General features: G+C 33.8%; 2 protein-coding genes across 4 annotated transcripts in view; one reads left to right on the forward strand and one right to left on the reverse strand.

Annotated features, from left to right (window-relative positions):
- Positions 1 to 13,767, forward strand: part of Rb1 (retinoblastoma 1) — a 134,807-nt gene that overhangs the window by 81,102 nt on the left and 39,938 nt on the right. The gene's annotated exons all lie outside the window — the stretch shown is intronic.
- Positions 3,834 to 5,807, reverse strand: Lpar6 (lysophosphatidic acid receptor 6). The gene has a single exon (XM_013009345.1). The coding sequence runs from the start codon at positions 5,123 to 5,125 to the stop codon at positions 4,091 to 4,093; it is 1,035 nt and encodes a 344-aa protein (XP_012864799.1). The 5' UTR covers positions 5,126 to 5,807; the 3' UTR covers positions 3,834 to 4,090.

The raw sequence follows: 13,767 nt of genomic DNA on the forward strand, positions 1-13,767 counted from the left end.
GTCTTCAGCTCAAGGCGAGTGCTCTACCACTTGAGCCACAGTGCCACTTCTGGTTTTCTAGTGGTTTACTGGAGATAAGAGTCTCACAGACTTTCCTGCCCGGGCTGGCTTTGAACCATGATCCTCAGATTTAAGCCTACTGAGTAGCTAGGATTACAGGCATGAGCCACCAGTGCCCCCTGAATATTTATTGTTTAATTATGCCTACTTTGGGGTCATAGTTCCTAAATTGTGTTTTTATCACTACTTTTCAGATGAAGGAGATAATTTTATACTCTTTTAAAAGGTTAACAAAGTAAATCTTGGAAAGGGAGAAGGATTTATTTTGCAGAGAATAGAGAAGTTGCCTGAAGTTAATTTCTTGATCTTTTTTTAAAAAATCTTCTATTGCTTTGTTTAATTTATATACTCTATTCTTTTATAAAACTGTTAGCTGGGGATGGCTCATACCTGTAATCCTAGCTACTCAAGAACCCTACATCTGAGGAGTCTGATTCAGAGCCAGCCCAGCCAGCAAAGTCCATATGACTCTTATCTCTAGTTAACCACCAGAAAACCAGAAGTAGAACTGTGGCTTAAAGTGGTAGATCACTAACTTTGAGCAAAAGAACTTAGGGACAGTGCCCAGACCCTGAGTTCAAGCCCCCATGACGAACAAAAACAAACAAAAAAATCCCTGTCAGGTATTAGGGAATATGAGATAAAATACTAAAATACTCTGAATAATTGTGTGTGTGTGTGAGTGTGTGTGTGTGTGTATACATGATACATGCATGCCAGTACTGGGGCTTGAACTCAGGGACAAGACACTGTCCCTTGGTTTTTTGCCCAAGGCTGACCCTCTATCACTTGAGCTACAGCTCCATTCTGGCTTTTTGGTGGTTAATTGGAGATAGGAGTCTCACAGACTTTCCTGCTTAGACTGGCTTCAAACCATGATCCTCAGATCCTAGCTTCCTGAGTAGCTAGGATTACAGATGTGCACAACCAGCTCCTGATGAGAATTCATAATTTTAGTAGTAGGTACTTGTTGATCTCATGTTACCAATTAAACTGTATTGTTGACCATTAAATAATTGATCAATTTAAATATGTTCTATTACCATAAATTTATTAGTCTTTTGAATTTGGAATTTATCTTTTAGACATCATGTTCAGTTTTCTTGGCCACACTTCTTAAGAAGTTTATTGTAGCATTACTTTGGGATTTCATCTACATCTTAGTGCTGTTACTAAAATAATTTATATGCAAAAATGTCATTTGTAATTAAAAACAAAATCTTCATTTGTGACATGTAGAGAGTTGGATTGACCTTGAAATAGAATGTTGGGAAATAATAAAGATTCTTTAGGCAAAGTAACTTACTATAGCAACAAAAGACAAAACTAATTTCTTTAGATGAATAGTAGCTACCTACCATTTATAAATGTTTCTCAGTTGGGCAGGTGAGCTTTTCTCCATTCTTGATTTTATATACTCAATTGAACAGCTAATTTCTTGAAATAACAGTATGTGTAATCAGGATTTTAATTAAAATTGACTTCCAATATTTTGAATGTAAATAAGATTGGCTGATTGCTATATGAAAAAGTACTTTCCTCATTTTCTTTACTTTTTTGTGTCTATAGTATGTACATACTTTGTACATAGTTATTTAGTTGGTATTTTTCTCAGGAAAGATATAAGTTCAGAATGAGTTCCTAGAATTCTGTAAAGGTATGAAAAAATTATTGATTTTACTCTGAAGGAAGGTAACATGGAAACACAAGTTGAATAGTTAACGATTTTATGAAGATATTGAAATCAATGACATAAGAACTGGAGCTGTGCCTAAGAGGTAAAGTGCCAGCCTTGAGCAAAAAAAGCCAAGCTAGCACAGGAAGCCTTGAGTTCAAGCCTCATGCTAGCATACAAAAAAAAAAAAGAATAAAATGTTATAGAAAGTAAATTATCTTAAAAAAAAAAGAAATTAAAAAAAGGAGAAAACCCAGAAATAAAGAATGGCACAGTACTTTGGGGGAATGACTAAAATTTGGTACTATCATTTCAAGGTAAGAAAAAGTAAGTAAAAGCTTCAGTATTCTAAGATTAATAGAGATTTCCTGAGTAAAGCTGAAAGAAAACCCCTTGCAATATATGATTAACTTTAAGTGCAACTCAAGCCAAGGAAGATAGTTTTAGTTGTGTTCTGGAACTCTTTCTGTCCATATAGGTAAGATTTGCTAAGTAATTGAAGTTCTAGATGAAAAAACTAGTATTACCTGTAAATGTATTCATGAAGAAATCATAAATGTTGATTCATACATCCTACCATTCACAAGAGGGCAAGAAAAATTTCTGTGATGAGCTCAGTACTAACAACTGTGTAGTGACTATTTGGTAGAATTTTAAAGTAATATTCATGCTTTGTGATCTACCTTAAATTTTATTTGCTTGTCTTTAGGCAAGGAGAGTTCTGAGAAATCTGAAACTCTGAGAAATCTCAAAGTTAACAGAACTCTGGCCACTTTCCTCCAAATCAGTGCCATTTAACGCAGCAATCATGTTTGAGAGGGCTAAATTTATTTATTTTTCTGAAGTATGATATGACATATAGGAACTTGTAGTCAATTGAAGAAAACATATTTACAGTTTATATATAAATGTCTCTTAGGCCAGGCTTAAATTTCTTTGTTAGTTTATTGTTTGTTTTTCTTTAAGAGTTTATTTTACTTTAGGCTTACCTAAAGGAAAGTATGGATCTCTATTATCTTATTTATCTGATCTGGCAAAAGACTATGATTTTTATCTGTAATCATTGCATTCCAAACTCAGAACAGCAAAACTCAAATTTAAAAGTACCATTTCAGTTATAGTCAAGACTTGAAATAAAGTGGTAAAAACTGGATAAGCTACTGAATTCAGTCTAACAGGTCCACCTTGGAGAAAACTGCTTGAATTTTTGAGGTGATACACTGAAAAAATGAAAGTTTATGTGTACTTGGTATTTTCTTTCTAAATTAAAGCTCAAAGCCTTATCTTTTCGTTTTGTGTAATGAAAATTTGTGTTTAATTATTTGTTTTGTAGGTTTGTTTCTTTTTGTGTAAAAATTATGACCTTAATTTTGTGACATTAACATTTTTCCAGCTTTAAGTAGCATTTCTAACTATTCAACCATTTGGCTTATTTAAATAGCATATTTCAACTCTGTAGCTTAAAATGGTGAGGAAAAGGAAGGAAAAGTAAAAAGTATCTTAATTACTCCACTATCTAGTGTTCCTTAAACTTAAAATATAAGTTCTTTGTTGTGTCATAAATATACCTTTAATATACTTTTTGATAGCATTTTACTTAAGTAATTTACTTATTAACAAAGTAGCATTTTATTAGTTTCTTCACTCTAGATTTTGTGGCATATATAATTCCAATATTGAGTATATTGCTAGAAAGTTAAAAATATGTTTAGGCAGTACCTGTTTTTTTCTTTATTAATTAACTACAGAGAGAAAACTCTTAAGTGTTTTCTAGAAATGTAAACTGCTTATGACCTTCAAATAGTGTTAGGATGTCATTCTACAGAAGAGACTACATTTTTAGCTATTTGGCAGAAATAACTCTACTTTTTTTATTATTTCAAATTATTCTTTCTCATTTATAGTGTAAAACAGGATTGGGAGTTTTCAAAATGAAATAGAAATATACTGAATAATCTATTAACTTCTTAAAACTTTTCACATGAGTAAATAGTTTAGCATAAAAATTCAGGAAATCATTTAGTATCTTAATGAAGAATTTTAAAAGTAAGGAGTTATCACCTTATTGAAATCATAACCACTTTCAGACTTTGAATTGAATTTTAAGAGATCTTTTTAATGAAGAAAACACATGATAGTGGCTCAGAAAAATAAAATGGAGTTTATACAAGAACGGAATATATTTTAATGCTTAATACATTGAATACAAATCTTCTTTAAAAACATTAAAATGTTCATATGTTTATTTTCTTTTGGAGGTGGAGAAATCGTTTTTCCAAGAGAATACTTTTCACAGTTGAAGGAACTTGTAGCTTTTTGTCCCAGTGAAGTCCCAGTGCTTTTATTTCAGGCAGCTTATATTGTAGATTCATTGTCAAATATTTTACATTTTAAGGTCTGTAGGTTGTGTTGAATAAAATTCTCTGTGCCTTGAACTTCAGAGAATCTGGAGTCACTCCTCCTAACAGACCAGTTTTTCATTTTTATCGAGTTTTGAATTGTGTCCGATGTGAAGTAGTAAACTATGGGGTCAAAGCAACAATTGGAAACAGCAATACAGAGAGTGATTGGGTACATTGTCCTTACTGCTGCCACTACGGAGCAGTTAACAAACGCTTGTGTTCTCATAAGGGAATATAAAATCAGATTGATATTGTAAGGTACAAAACAGAAACAGAATATGACCAAATGGACAAAAATCATTTTCAAAACCTTAGTTTTGTTTATTTTGCTTCTACTTAATGTCACTGGCTTATTTAAAGTTCTTAGCACCATACTAGAACAAGTTACGTTCAAAATGAGAGGAATAAAAAATCCCACTATCTCGATGAAAATTACAATTCTTGAGAGATACGTTTTCCACGTGGCTTCTGGAAAGTTTTCAAAGCAGGCTTCTGAGGTATTGTTACCCTGAGAGTGGGTAGACTGAAAAAACACTGCTGGTGCACTTCCTCCCATCACAGTTAACCACACAGCAACGCACACAATCTTTGCATTTCGTTTGGTTCTTAGAGTCTTTGACTTAAATGGGTAGACAATCGCCAGAAATCGATCTACACTAATACATGTCAAGAACAGAATGCTTCCATACATGTTGGTATAAAACAGCATCACAGAGATCTTACAAAGCAAATCTCCAAATGGCCAATTTCGTGTTGCAAAGTAAAAAATTCTGAAGGGTAAAGTAAAAACAAAAAGCAAGTCTGACATTGCTAAGTTAATCATATACGTTGTAGTTTCATTTCGTACTTTGAGGGCACAGATGAAAATATATATAGCAACACAATTGGATATTAACCCAAGCACAAACACCATGCTGAACATGCAGCCATACAAAGTGTACTTAAAGGAGTCATCATAGAAGCAATGGGAGCTGTTAGAGCTTACCATGATAAAGGCAGTCCCGCTTTCTGAGTGAGGCCTTTTTGTCCCTTGCTGGCAGTCGTCTTCGGTATTCTGATTGTGACTAACCAACACTCAATTTGTTTGCAGATTATTTGGATCTCTTAGTGTTTTTATAAATTATATTTCCTTCAGAAATCTCCAAAAGAAACATGAAACTTGTTGCTGTAAACTTTCCAGTAGCTTCTTCAACAGGAAAATATTCTCATTTTTCTAGTCCCGAGAAAATCCATGAATCTGGGGCTTATTTGAGGGAAAGTTCAGTCGTGAAGCCAACCCATAGGATCGCAATTGTAAAGAAAAGCTGTGTCTTTAGATAGGAACACAGTCATTTGTCTTGTAAACTTGTTTTTCTGTAGTTAAGATGAATATTCCAAAATGAAAGTTTCTTCAGGCTCCAGAAAGTTTAAGTTCCAGTTGTCAATCTCACTTTGATTTTCAGTGCAGGGTTTCAGAAACTGAAACATTCCTAATTTGTCCTTAGACTTCTTTTAAGCGAGCTTTTCCTTTTTGGTTTTCCTGCAGTGGATCTCAAATGGTGGTAAGTAGAAGAGACTTTTTTTTTTAAGGTTCCAAAATAAACTTCGAAGCTTGTTAGTTCTTGCCGAATTGAGGCTTTTTCCACAGTTGCTGGCTGTGTTGTGAGGCGGGCTTTCTCTGAAGTAGAAAGAAAAGGCTTGCTAGATTTGTAGTATGACATCACAGGAAGAAGAGGCTGGGTTTGGACAAAGAAAGGTTTCAGCCCAGTTTGTTTGCAGTTCCTTTCATCTGATAATGTGTCTGCTGGGACTGTACCTAGCAGGCTTGCAAATGGTCACTGGTGAATTAACTCTTTTTATGCGGAAATGCTTTGTGGGGTTTTGGCAAGCTCTCTCAGTTGGTTTTGTGTTGTTTTGTTTTAGTGGTAATAATTGAACTAGAATTAAATCAATTTAAGTCTATTTGTCTTTTATTTAGTGCTTTCTATTTGGAATATGGCTTTTTTAAAAAAGGTAAAGTGTGTATGGGTACATATTTACAAACTGAAATTGTTAGCAATACTAGCATTTTAAGGAACTATTTAGTAATTGAAAGAGACCTTTAACCTTTACGTATGAAAAGGACTTGACTTAGAGACCAGTAGTTCTTCCACCCTTCTTTTTTTCCCCCTTCTAATTACTCCTCCAGATTTAACTTAATTGGTATGATTGTGAGTAGCTTTAATCCTGGGTCTCTTTTGTTTTTGTTTTTGTTTTTGACAAACAATCTTCTAAACATTCTTCATTCCTTTGAAACAATATTTTAGAGCTATTTTACTTTGTAATTAGCCCTTTCACCAAAGAATGTATTTTAAAATGTTGGTTTTTGCTGCATATGTAGCTCAGTGTAAGAATACAATGTACTTAGCATGGGAAACCCTAGGTTTCAGTCCCTAACACCAAACAAAACAAAGCAAAACAAAAAACAGTTTTTTGATGTGTTCTTTTTATTTTGCCCATCAGGTTTTTAAGTTTCCCCCCCTAAATTTAATGAAATAATTTTTGGAGACTATGGCTAATTCTAGGTTCATAATTTTATTTTCATTCATTCCATCTTTTCCTTTAACTTCCTTTATATTACATTAACTATATAATGGCATGATATTTCAGACCTTATCTTCATTTAAACATTTCTATAAATGATTTCTCTAGATTTATGGGTAAAGTATATTCATACTTGACCTCCCTCATATCAGAAGAACATATGAGTGGGGAAGGATAGCTGAATGTAAATGTTATTTTCTCAGAGCCTCAGAGACACATGTTTTTCATATTTTAAGCTGCTCCCCTCCCCCATTTTTTGGTTCTGGGGACTGAGCCCAGGGACTGGTGCATGCTAAGCACATGTTACCTCCCTGAGCTAGGTCCTCAGCTCCTAAATTTCCATTTTTATGAAAAGTCTAGATTCCTTTTTGTTTTACTGTTAGAACCAAAACACTTCCTTTTGAGTCAAGACATTTAAGAGTAAGTTATTTTTTCTTCATAAAATATTAAGCTAATTTAAAAATATTAAAGAATATTGCATAACATGTTTTATACTGTTTTGCAACTTTTTTGTTGGGACTACTCTCATGCTAAGCAACTTTTGTTGGTGAATTAAAGCTATTGGTGTTTTGACTAAGAAATTTTATCTATAATTAAATAATACACAAATAATACAATTATTACTTATAATCCAAAAACTTGAAACATTGAAGGTTTGAATTTCTTTGTATTACTTTTGGCATAGGGAAAAATACATATATGTACTCATATTAGAATGTTGGGCAGAAATGAAAAGTGAACAGTTAATAAAATTATTCTTTTTGCAGAAAAATATAAAATCTTAGTTATTACCTCTTTCAAATTTATAGTCTTTTTAATCACCTTTCAAAATGAAATATATACGGCTATATGCCCTGACCTACTTTTACTTTCATTTTGAATATGGTGTCTCATCAAAGAAGGAAAATATATTCAGTCTGCGCTAGAGTATTCTTCTATACATTGCCGCCTCTCACTTGACTTGTTAATCATTTCATTGTTCATTTGTAGTTTTTGCATGTTTGAGTTATTGTTGCTTAACAATGGAAAGATCATTATTTGCTAAGACTTTCCTTATTAGTAGTATGTTAGTGTATGTATTGCTAATTTTCAGCATAATTCTTGACCCTTAGTAGACACAGATATGTTTGGTGATGAATAAATCATATCAATAGACATGGATTTTGTTGAAGCTTGTTCAGTTGAGGAAGAACAGTAGCAGAGGGATTGTCTCAACAGGAAGAAGATGATTGAAGTTGGATTTTTAAAATATATTTTTTAAATTTGGATTCTAAGAAACCAAAATGAAATTCATTACCTTGATTTTTAAAATGCAAAATGGCAACTTACAAAAAGAGTTAAATCTAGTTAAATGTTAAACATTTAATAGGTGTTTTATATTTGATAGATTAGACAAACTTATTTTGATGAGAAATGTATATACTCTTCCAAGTTAGGCCAGGGAGACAGTTTTTCTTAAGTGAATTTTGGGGTTCTGTAATGAAATTGGGGGGGGAAACACTAAAGTCAGAAGTTGATATGAAAGCTAGACAAAAATGCTTTATACCTTTAACACTAGCTATTTTAGAGGCTTAGATCTGACGATTATGGTTAGAAGCCAGCCCAAGCAGACAAATTTAGGAGCCTCTTATCCGTTAACCAGCAAGAAGAGAGAATTTAAGTGTGACTCAAGTGGTAGAGCACCAGTCTGGAGTAGACAAAGCCAAATAAGACACTCTGGATTCAAGCCCCTGTCACCAGAAAGAAAGAGAGGAAGAGAGAGAGAAAGAAAGAGAATTTAAGACATTCAGGAGTGTTAGAAGATATTTTATGTCTGGGAATGTGGCTTAGTGGTAAAGTGCTTGCCTAGCATGCATGAAGCCCTGGGTTCAATTTCTTAGTACCACATAAATAGAAAAAGCTGTAAGTGGTGCTTTGGCTCAAGTCGTAAAGTGTTAGCCTTGAACAAAAGAAGCTCAGGGAGAGTGCCATGGCCATGAGGAGGAAGACGAGGAGGAGGAAGACGAGGAGGAGATATTTTATATTGGTTTGGCATTTTTCTAAAGTGTACAACAATCCATTGAAATAGTGACTCACAACTAATCACTTTTCAAAATATAATTATATCAAGAAGCTAGGTAAATAACCAACTGGCCTCTAAAGTAGATGTTTTATTTATCAGTAATGGTCTTACTCTTTTAGTTATAAAACTTTTATCAGATTGAGAGTTAATTATCAGAAGTTAGCTGTTAATTATTAGAAGTTGAAGGATTTGGATGATTTTTTTTTGGTAGTTTTGGGGATTGAACTAAGAGCTTCCTGCTTTGCTAGGCTGGTGAGGTAGTATTTGAGCCATGCTTCTAGCCCTTATTGGCTTTTATAGTTTTTTCAGATAAGGTCTCCCAAACCTTATCTGGGCTGGCTTCAGATTGCCATCCTTCTATATCAGCTTTGTGTGGGATTACAAGAGTGTGTTACTGTGGCAGATATCACTTCTCAGTAGACTAAAATTCTTCTGTGACTGTGCTTAGAAGAGACAGGAAATCTTACTTCAAAATAGGCTCAACACATTTGTTAATTAACTCTTTATTGAACACTAGTATAAATAGAGTATGAAGAGGGTTCCTCAACCATTCTTCTCTTCTTTTTCATGCTAATATTTTCTGACCAGTTTTGTCTTACCTGTTTTTCACTCTCACTGCCATCTTTTTGGATAAACCCAGTCATTCTTATCTATGTGATTATTGTAATGTTCAATCGATTTTTTTTTCTTTTTGTCAGTCTTGGGGCTTGATCTCAGGACCTGGGCTCTGTCTCTGACCTCTTTTGCTCAAGGCTAGGGCTTTATATCTTTAAGCCATGGCTCCACTTCCCATTTTCTGGTGGTTAAGTAGAGTATCTAGTAGCTAGGATTACAGGTGTGAGCCACCAATGCCTGGTCCTATTCTTTTCATGCTGCTATGCTAGTCCATCACTGATCAGCTCATTTATTCTCAGTTATTGATGTATTCTCTTCTTGGTTCCAGAAGTGACCTAGAGCAAATTATGGTTTTTAAAATGAATATATTTTCAAAATTAAGATTTTCAGATATGTAGATTATAACTTAGTGGATAAGTGTGTAAAAACAAAGAGGAGTTAACATTGGGAAGAGTTAATTTAAAATATGGAAGGCTAGAAGTATAACTTAATGTAGAGTATCTAGCTTAGCATTTAGGAGGCCCTGGATTCAATTGCTAGTGCTGAAAAAAATAAAATACAGTTAAAGAAAAAGAAAAGAAATATGATAAGTATTCTTCTCCACGTCATGTTCCTTTTCTAAAATTACTCATTTGAATGCAATAAATGTTTACAAGATGCGAAAAAATTCTTAGACGGGAAATCCATTTATATATTAGTAAAAGAATTAGTCATAAACTATAGGGGAGATATATAATGGGAAGGTGTGTGATGTATTAGAAAGATCTAGACTAAAGGACAGGGCTACATTTGACACAAGAAGAAAAAAAAAGGTTAAGCCTGTGTATTTTGTGTATCTTTACACATACACCACTGAAGAATATTTTCTAATGGCAGAAATATTTACTTATGAAATGCCATGTCATTTTGGCCCTCATTTTAGGAAATTCACCAAATGTAAGATCGAGTTAGGGGAAAACATTTGTTGGTGGATCAGTTATATGTGATAATTAAGTTTAATTCAGAAGTAAGTTTAGGGCAAAGAATTTGCTCTTTGGAATCTTAACATTTTGAGACCCTTTTCATATGTGTTCCCAACTTAGGGTCTAGTGTCACAATCTTTGGGGTTCTCAAACATGACTAAAATCATGAGAAACAAACATCTGAAGAAATCAAGGATCAACAAGTCTCGCAGTTTATTCTTCTGAAATATCTGGGAATATCTGAAATATTTTGAATGTTTGTCTGAGAACAAACTAAAAAGAATCTAGACTGTTGCTAGTGCAGACTCTTTTATGTATAAAATATAGAATTGTATATGTGGCCCATAAAATGTGAATCTACATATTATTCTTTAATAGGAAAACATTGTTCAAAGTACACCATCCAGATAATCAGAGAAGTTTCATCGTCTTGTCATCTGGCTCTTGGAGGAGTCTGATTATTTGACTGTAAAAACAAAAGGAGTTGAAGTGCATAAAGGTCCCTTTCTGCAGCCCTATCTGATTTTAATTCTTTTAATACTTTGAGTCTTCAAGCTCCCACATTGAGCTTTTATACTCTTAGGTCTAACAAATCAAGGATTCACTTTGCATTCTCAGTGTTTAAATAATTGTAACAAGATTTTGGAACAAGATCTTGTGAGTAATATAGATGAGGGGTGGAAGCAGTTGAGGCCAGGTAGAAGTGATGTGGTACTTTCACAGGATAAATCAGCAACAGCCAAATTGCTGTTTAGAATTGCACTTTCATTCCAGTACTCTCTAGGTGAGCCTTCTTATTTTGATGGGACCTCCCAACTTTCTGTTTCACCTGTCCTCCCTGTGATACCACAGGAAGGTGTGAGATATGGAGCAGGGAGGCTGGGGGTAGTAGTGATGGTTGGACAGTGCAGTAATGTTCTCTTTAAAGAGAACAAAGAACTAGGCAACTTCATCTCAACCAATAGAAGCTGGGCACGATCTGGTGCATATCTGTCATTCCAGCTACTCAAGAACTATAAATAGGATTGTGGTCTAACCTGGCCTGGACAAAGAATATACTATTAAAAAAAAAAAAAGAGGGGGAGAGAAAACGAAGGGGGTAACAATGTCCAACAAGAATTGATCCTGAATTTAAACTCCAATATCAATCAATCACTCAGTCAATAAATAAATCTAAGTGCACTCATTTTATTTTATTTTATTTATTTATTTATTTTGGGTCTGGTCGTGGGCCTGAACTCTGGGCCTGGGTGCTGTCCCTCAGGTCTTCAGCTCAAGGCTAGCGCTCTACCACTTGAACCACAACGCCACTTCCGGCTTTTTTTTCTGTTTATGTGGTGCTGAGGAATCGAACCCATGGCCTCATGCATGCAAGGCAAGCGCTCTACCACTGAGCCACCTTCCCAGACCCAAGGGTTGTTTTTTTGTTTGTTTGTTTGGGTTTTTTTTTAACTGTATTTTTTTGTCTTTTATTTTTTGGTACTGGGGATCGAACCCAGGACGTTGTACTTGCTAAGCAAGCGCTTTGCCACTGAGCTACATCCCAGCCCGTGCACTCATTTTAAATGCAACAAATTTTGCCCTGGTGAGATGTGAGTCTTTTATGTTCTTTTTTTAACCTATTAATTTACACTTAGAAAGAAAAAGTAAAGTTTTGTTCATTTGAATATTTCTAAAGCCAGTTTATTTATATTTTCTACTTAGGTTTAGAAATAGAACATGTTCAACCTGATAAATCAACATCAGTAATTTATGTACACAGAATACATTTATTTCCTATAGAAAGATCTTTTTACGTAAGCAAAAATTACAACATTCTAGACAAATTTGGTACTATGTCTATTGATATAATTTAGAAGTGGTTTTCTTTCCTGTCATGATTTCAAACTTTATGCTTTATGTTACTTTACTGGAGTGTGAGTCTTTGACCTAGTTTCAAAGGATTGAGCCAGCTTGTAAGTTGTGTGGGAGGACAAGAATGATGATTAAATTATAGCAAAGTCAGAGGGGATGGAAATGATAGTGGAAGCAGGTTCTAGAAAAGAAGGCAGAGAAAATTTAGAAGGATGTTATTTTGATATGAGATTTAAAACTTGAATAAAAATATTTATCTTTGCCTACACTTGAGTTATTCCTTTAATTTTTCCCATTTCTGCTTGTTCCTCCATTCTTCCCTCATCTCCAACTCTTAGAATGTATCATAAATTTTAATAAGTTTTCTCAATCTTATCAATCCCTACTTGTACTTGTGTAGTAAAACTGAAATACTTATGTAGTTCATATCACAATACAAAACATCAGTAAATTACACACATTAGATATATGTATATACATATATACACATGCATATGAGAAACTATAAAATACAAATCTGCCTTATATTCATCTAGCATATATATCATTTAAATGTTATTCAGTTTTTCACTAGTTGGGCTTTTCTTCTGAAGTATAGCTAGGAAAACAGTAGGGGAAGCAAATTTCTAAAGTTTTTAACTATAGTTATTGCCAGTTTTTGACTTTATTATGTTTTCTGTCTCTACAGGTAGCTTCTAGCCTTTGTTTATATATATATATATATATATATATTCAGAAATTTGCTTCATAGTTTAGTAACTATTAAGTAAGGTAGTTTATCTTTTACATATCTGAGTCTATATTATAAACTTTTTTGAAACACCAAGTTACAACATGTTGATGGAAATTTAATCTTAGAAAATTCCATCTATTTGTACATTAAAATACTCTGGCAAGCATTCAGTGTCACCTTTATTGATTAAAATACTATTGTGCCAAATTACATACAGAGGAAGGAGTATGTCTGCTTTCAAATTATTAGAATGGGGGTCTTTTTGTGAATTTAACAGCTCACAGAATACTTTGTCAGAAATCTATGGAGTGTATTTCAATAAACATTGAATTTGTTGTTGTGGTTGTCATTGTGGGACTTGAACTCTGGGCCTGGGTACTGTCCCTGAGCTCAAGGCTAAAGCTCTACTGCTTGAACCACAGATCCACTTCTGGTTTTCTGTAGTTTTATTGGAGATAATAGTCTCACAGACTTTCCTTCCCAGAGATGGGAAGGATCTCGGCCTCATGGGTGGCTAGCATTACAAGCGTGAGCCATCTGCACCCAGCAACATTGAATTTTTTTGAAACTTATGACTGAGGATGAGGGTAGGAAAAGATTTTTTTCTTTTTAAGAAAGCCAATGTCTGATAGATCACAGTACTCCCATTAGTGAAATTACATGCTTATTACAAATTTGTACATATTTAAAGAACAGTTTGTTCACGTTTAACTTATAAGTATAAAATAGTACTTGTACTTATAAAATATAAGAGAAAACTGCTGTCTTTAGTAAAATGAATTTGTTGCTTTGGAATGATTCAGAAGTAAATATAGGAAGGGGAAATTATAAACTAGAAGAAT

The sequence above is a fragment of the Dipodomys ordii genome, unplaced genomic scaffold (assembly GCF_000151885.1).
Source record: "Dipodomys ordii isolate 6190 unplaced genomic scaffold, Dord_2.0 Scaffold1, whole genome shotgun sequence".
In the NCBI taxonomy this organism is placed as follows: domain Eukaryota; kingdom Metazoa; phylum Chordata; class Mammalia; order Rodentia; family Heteromyidae; genus Dipodomys; species Dipodomys ordii.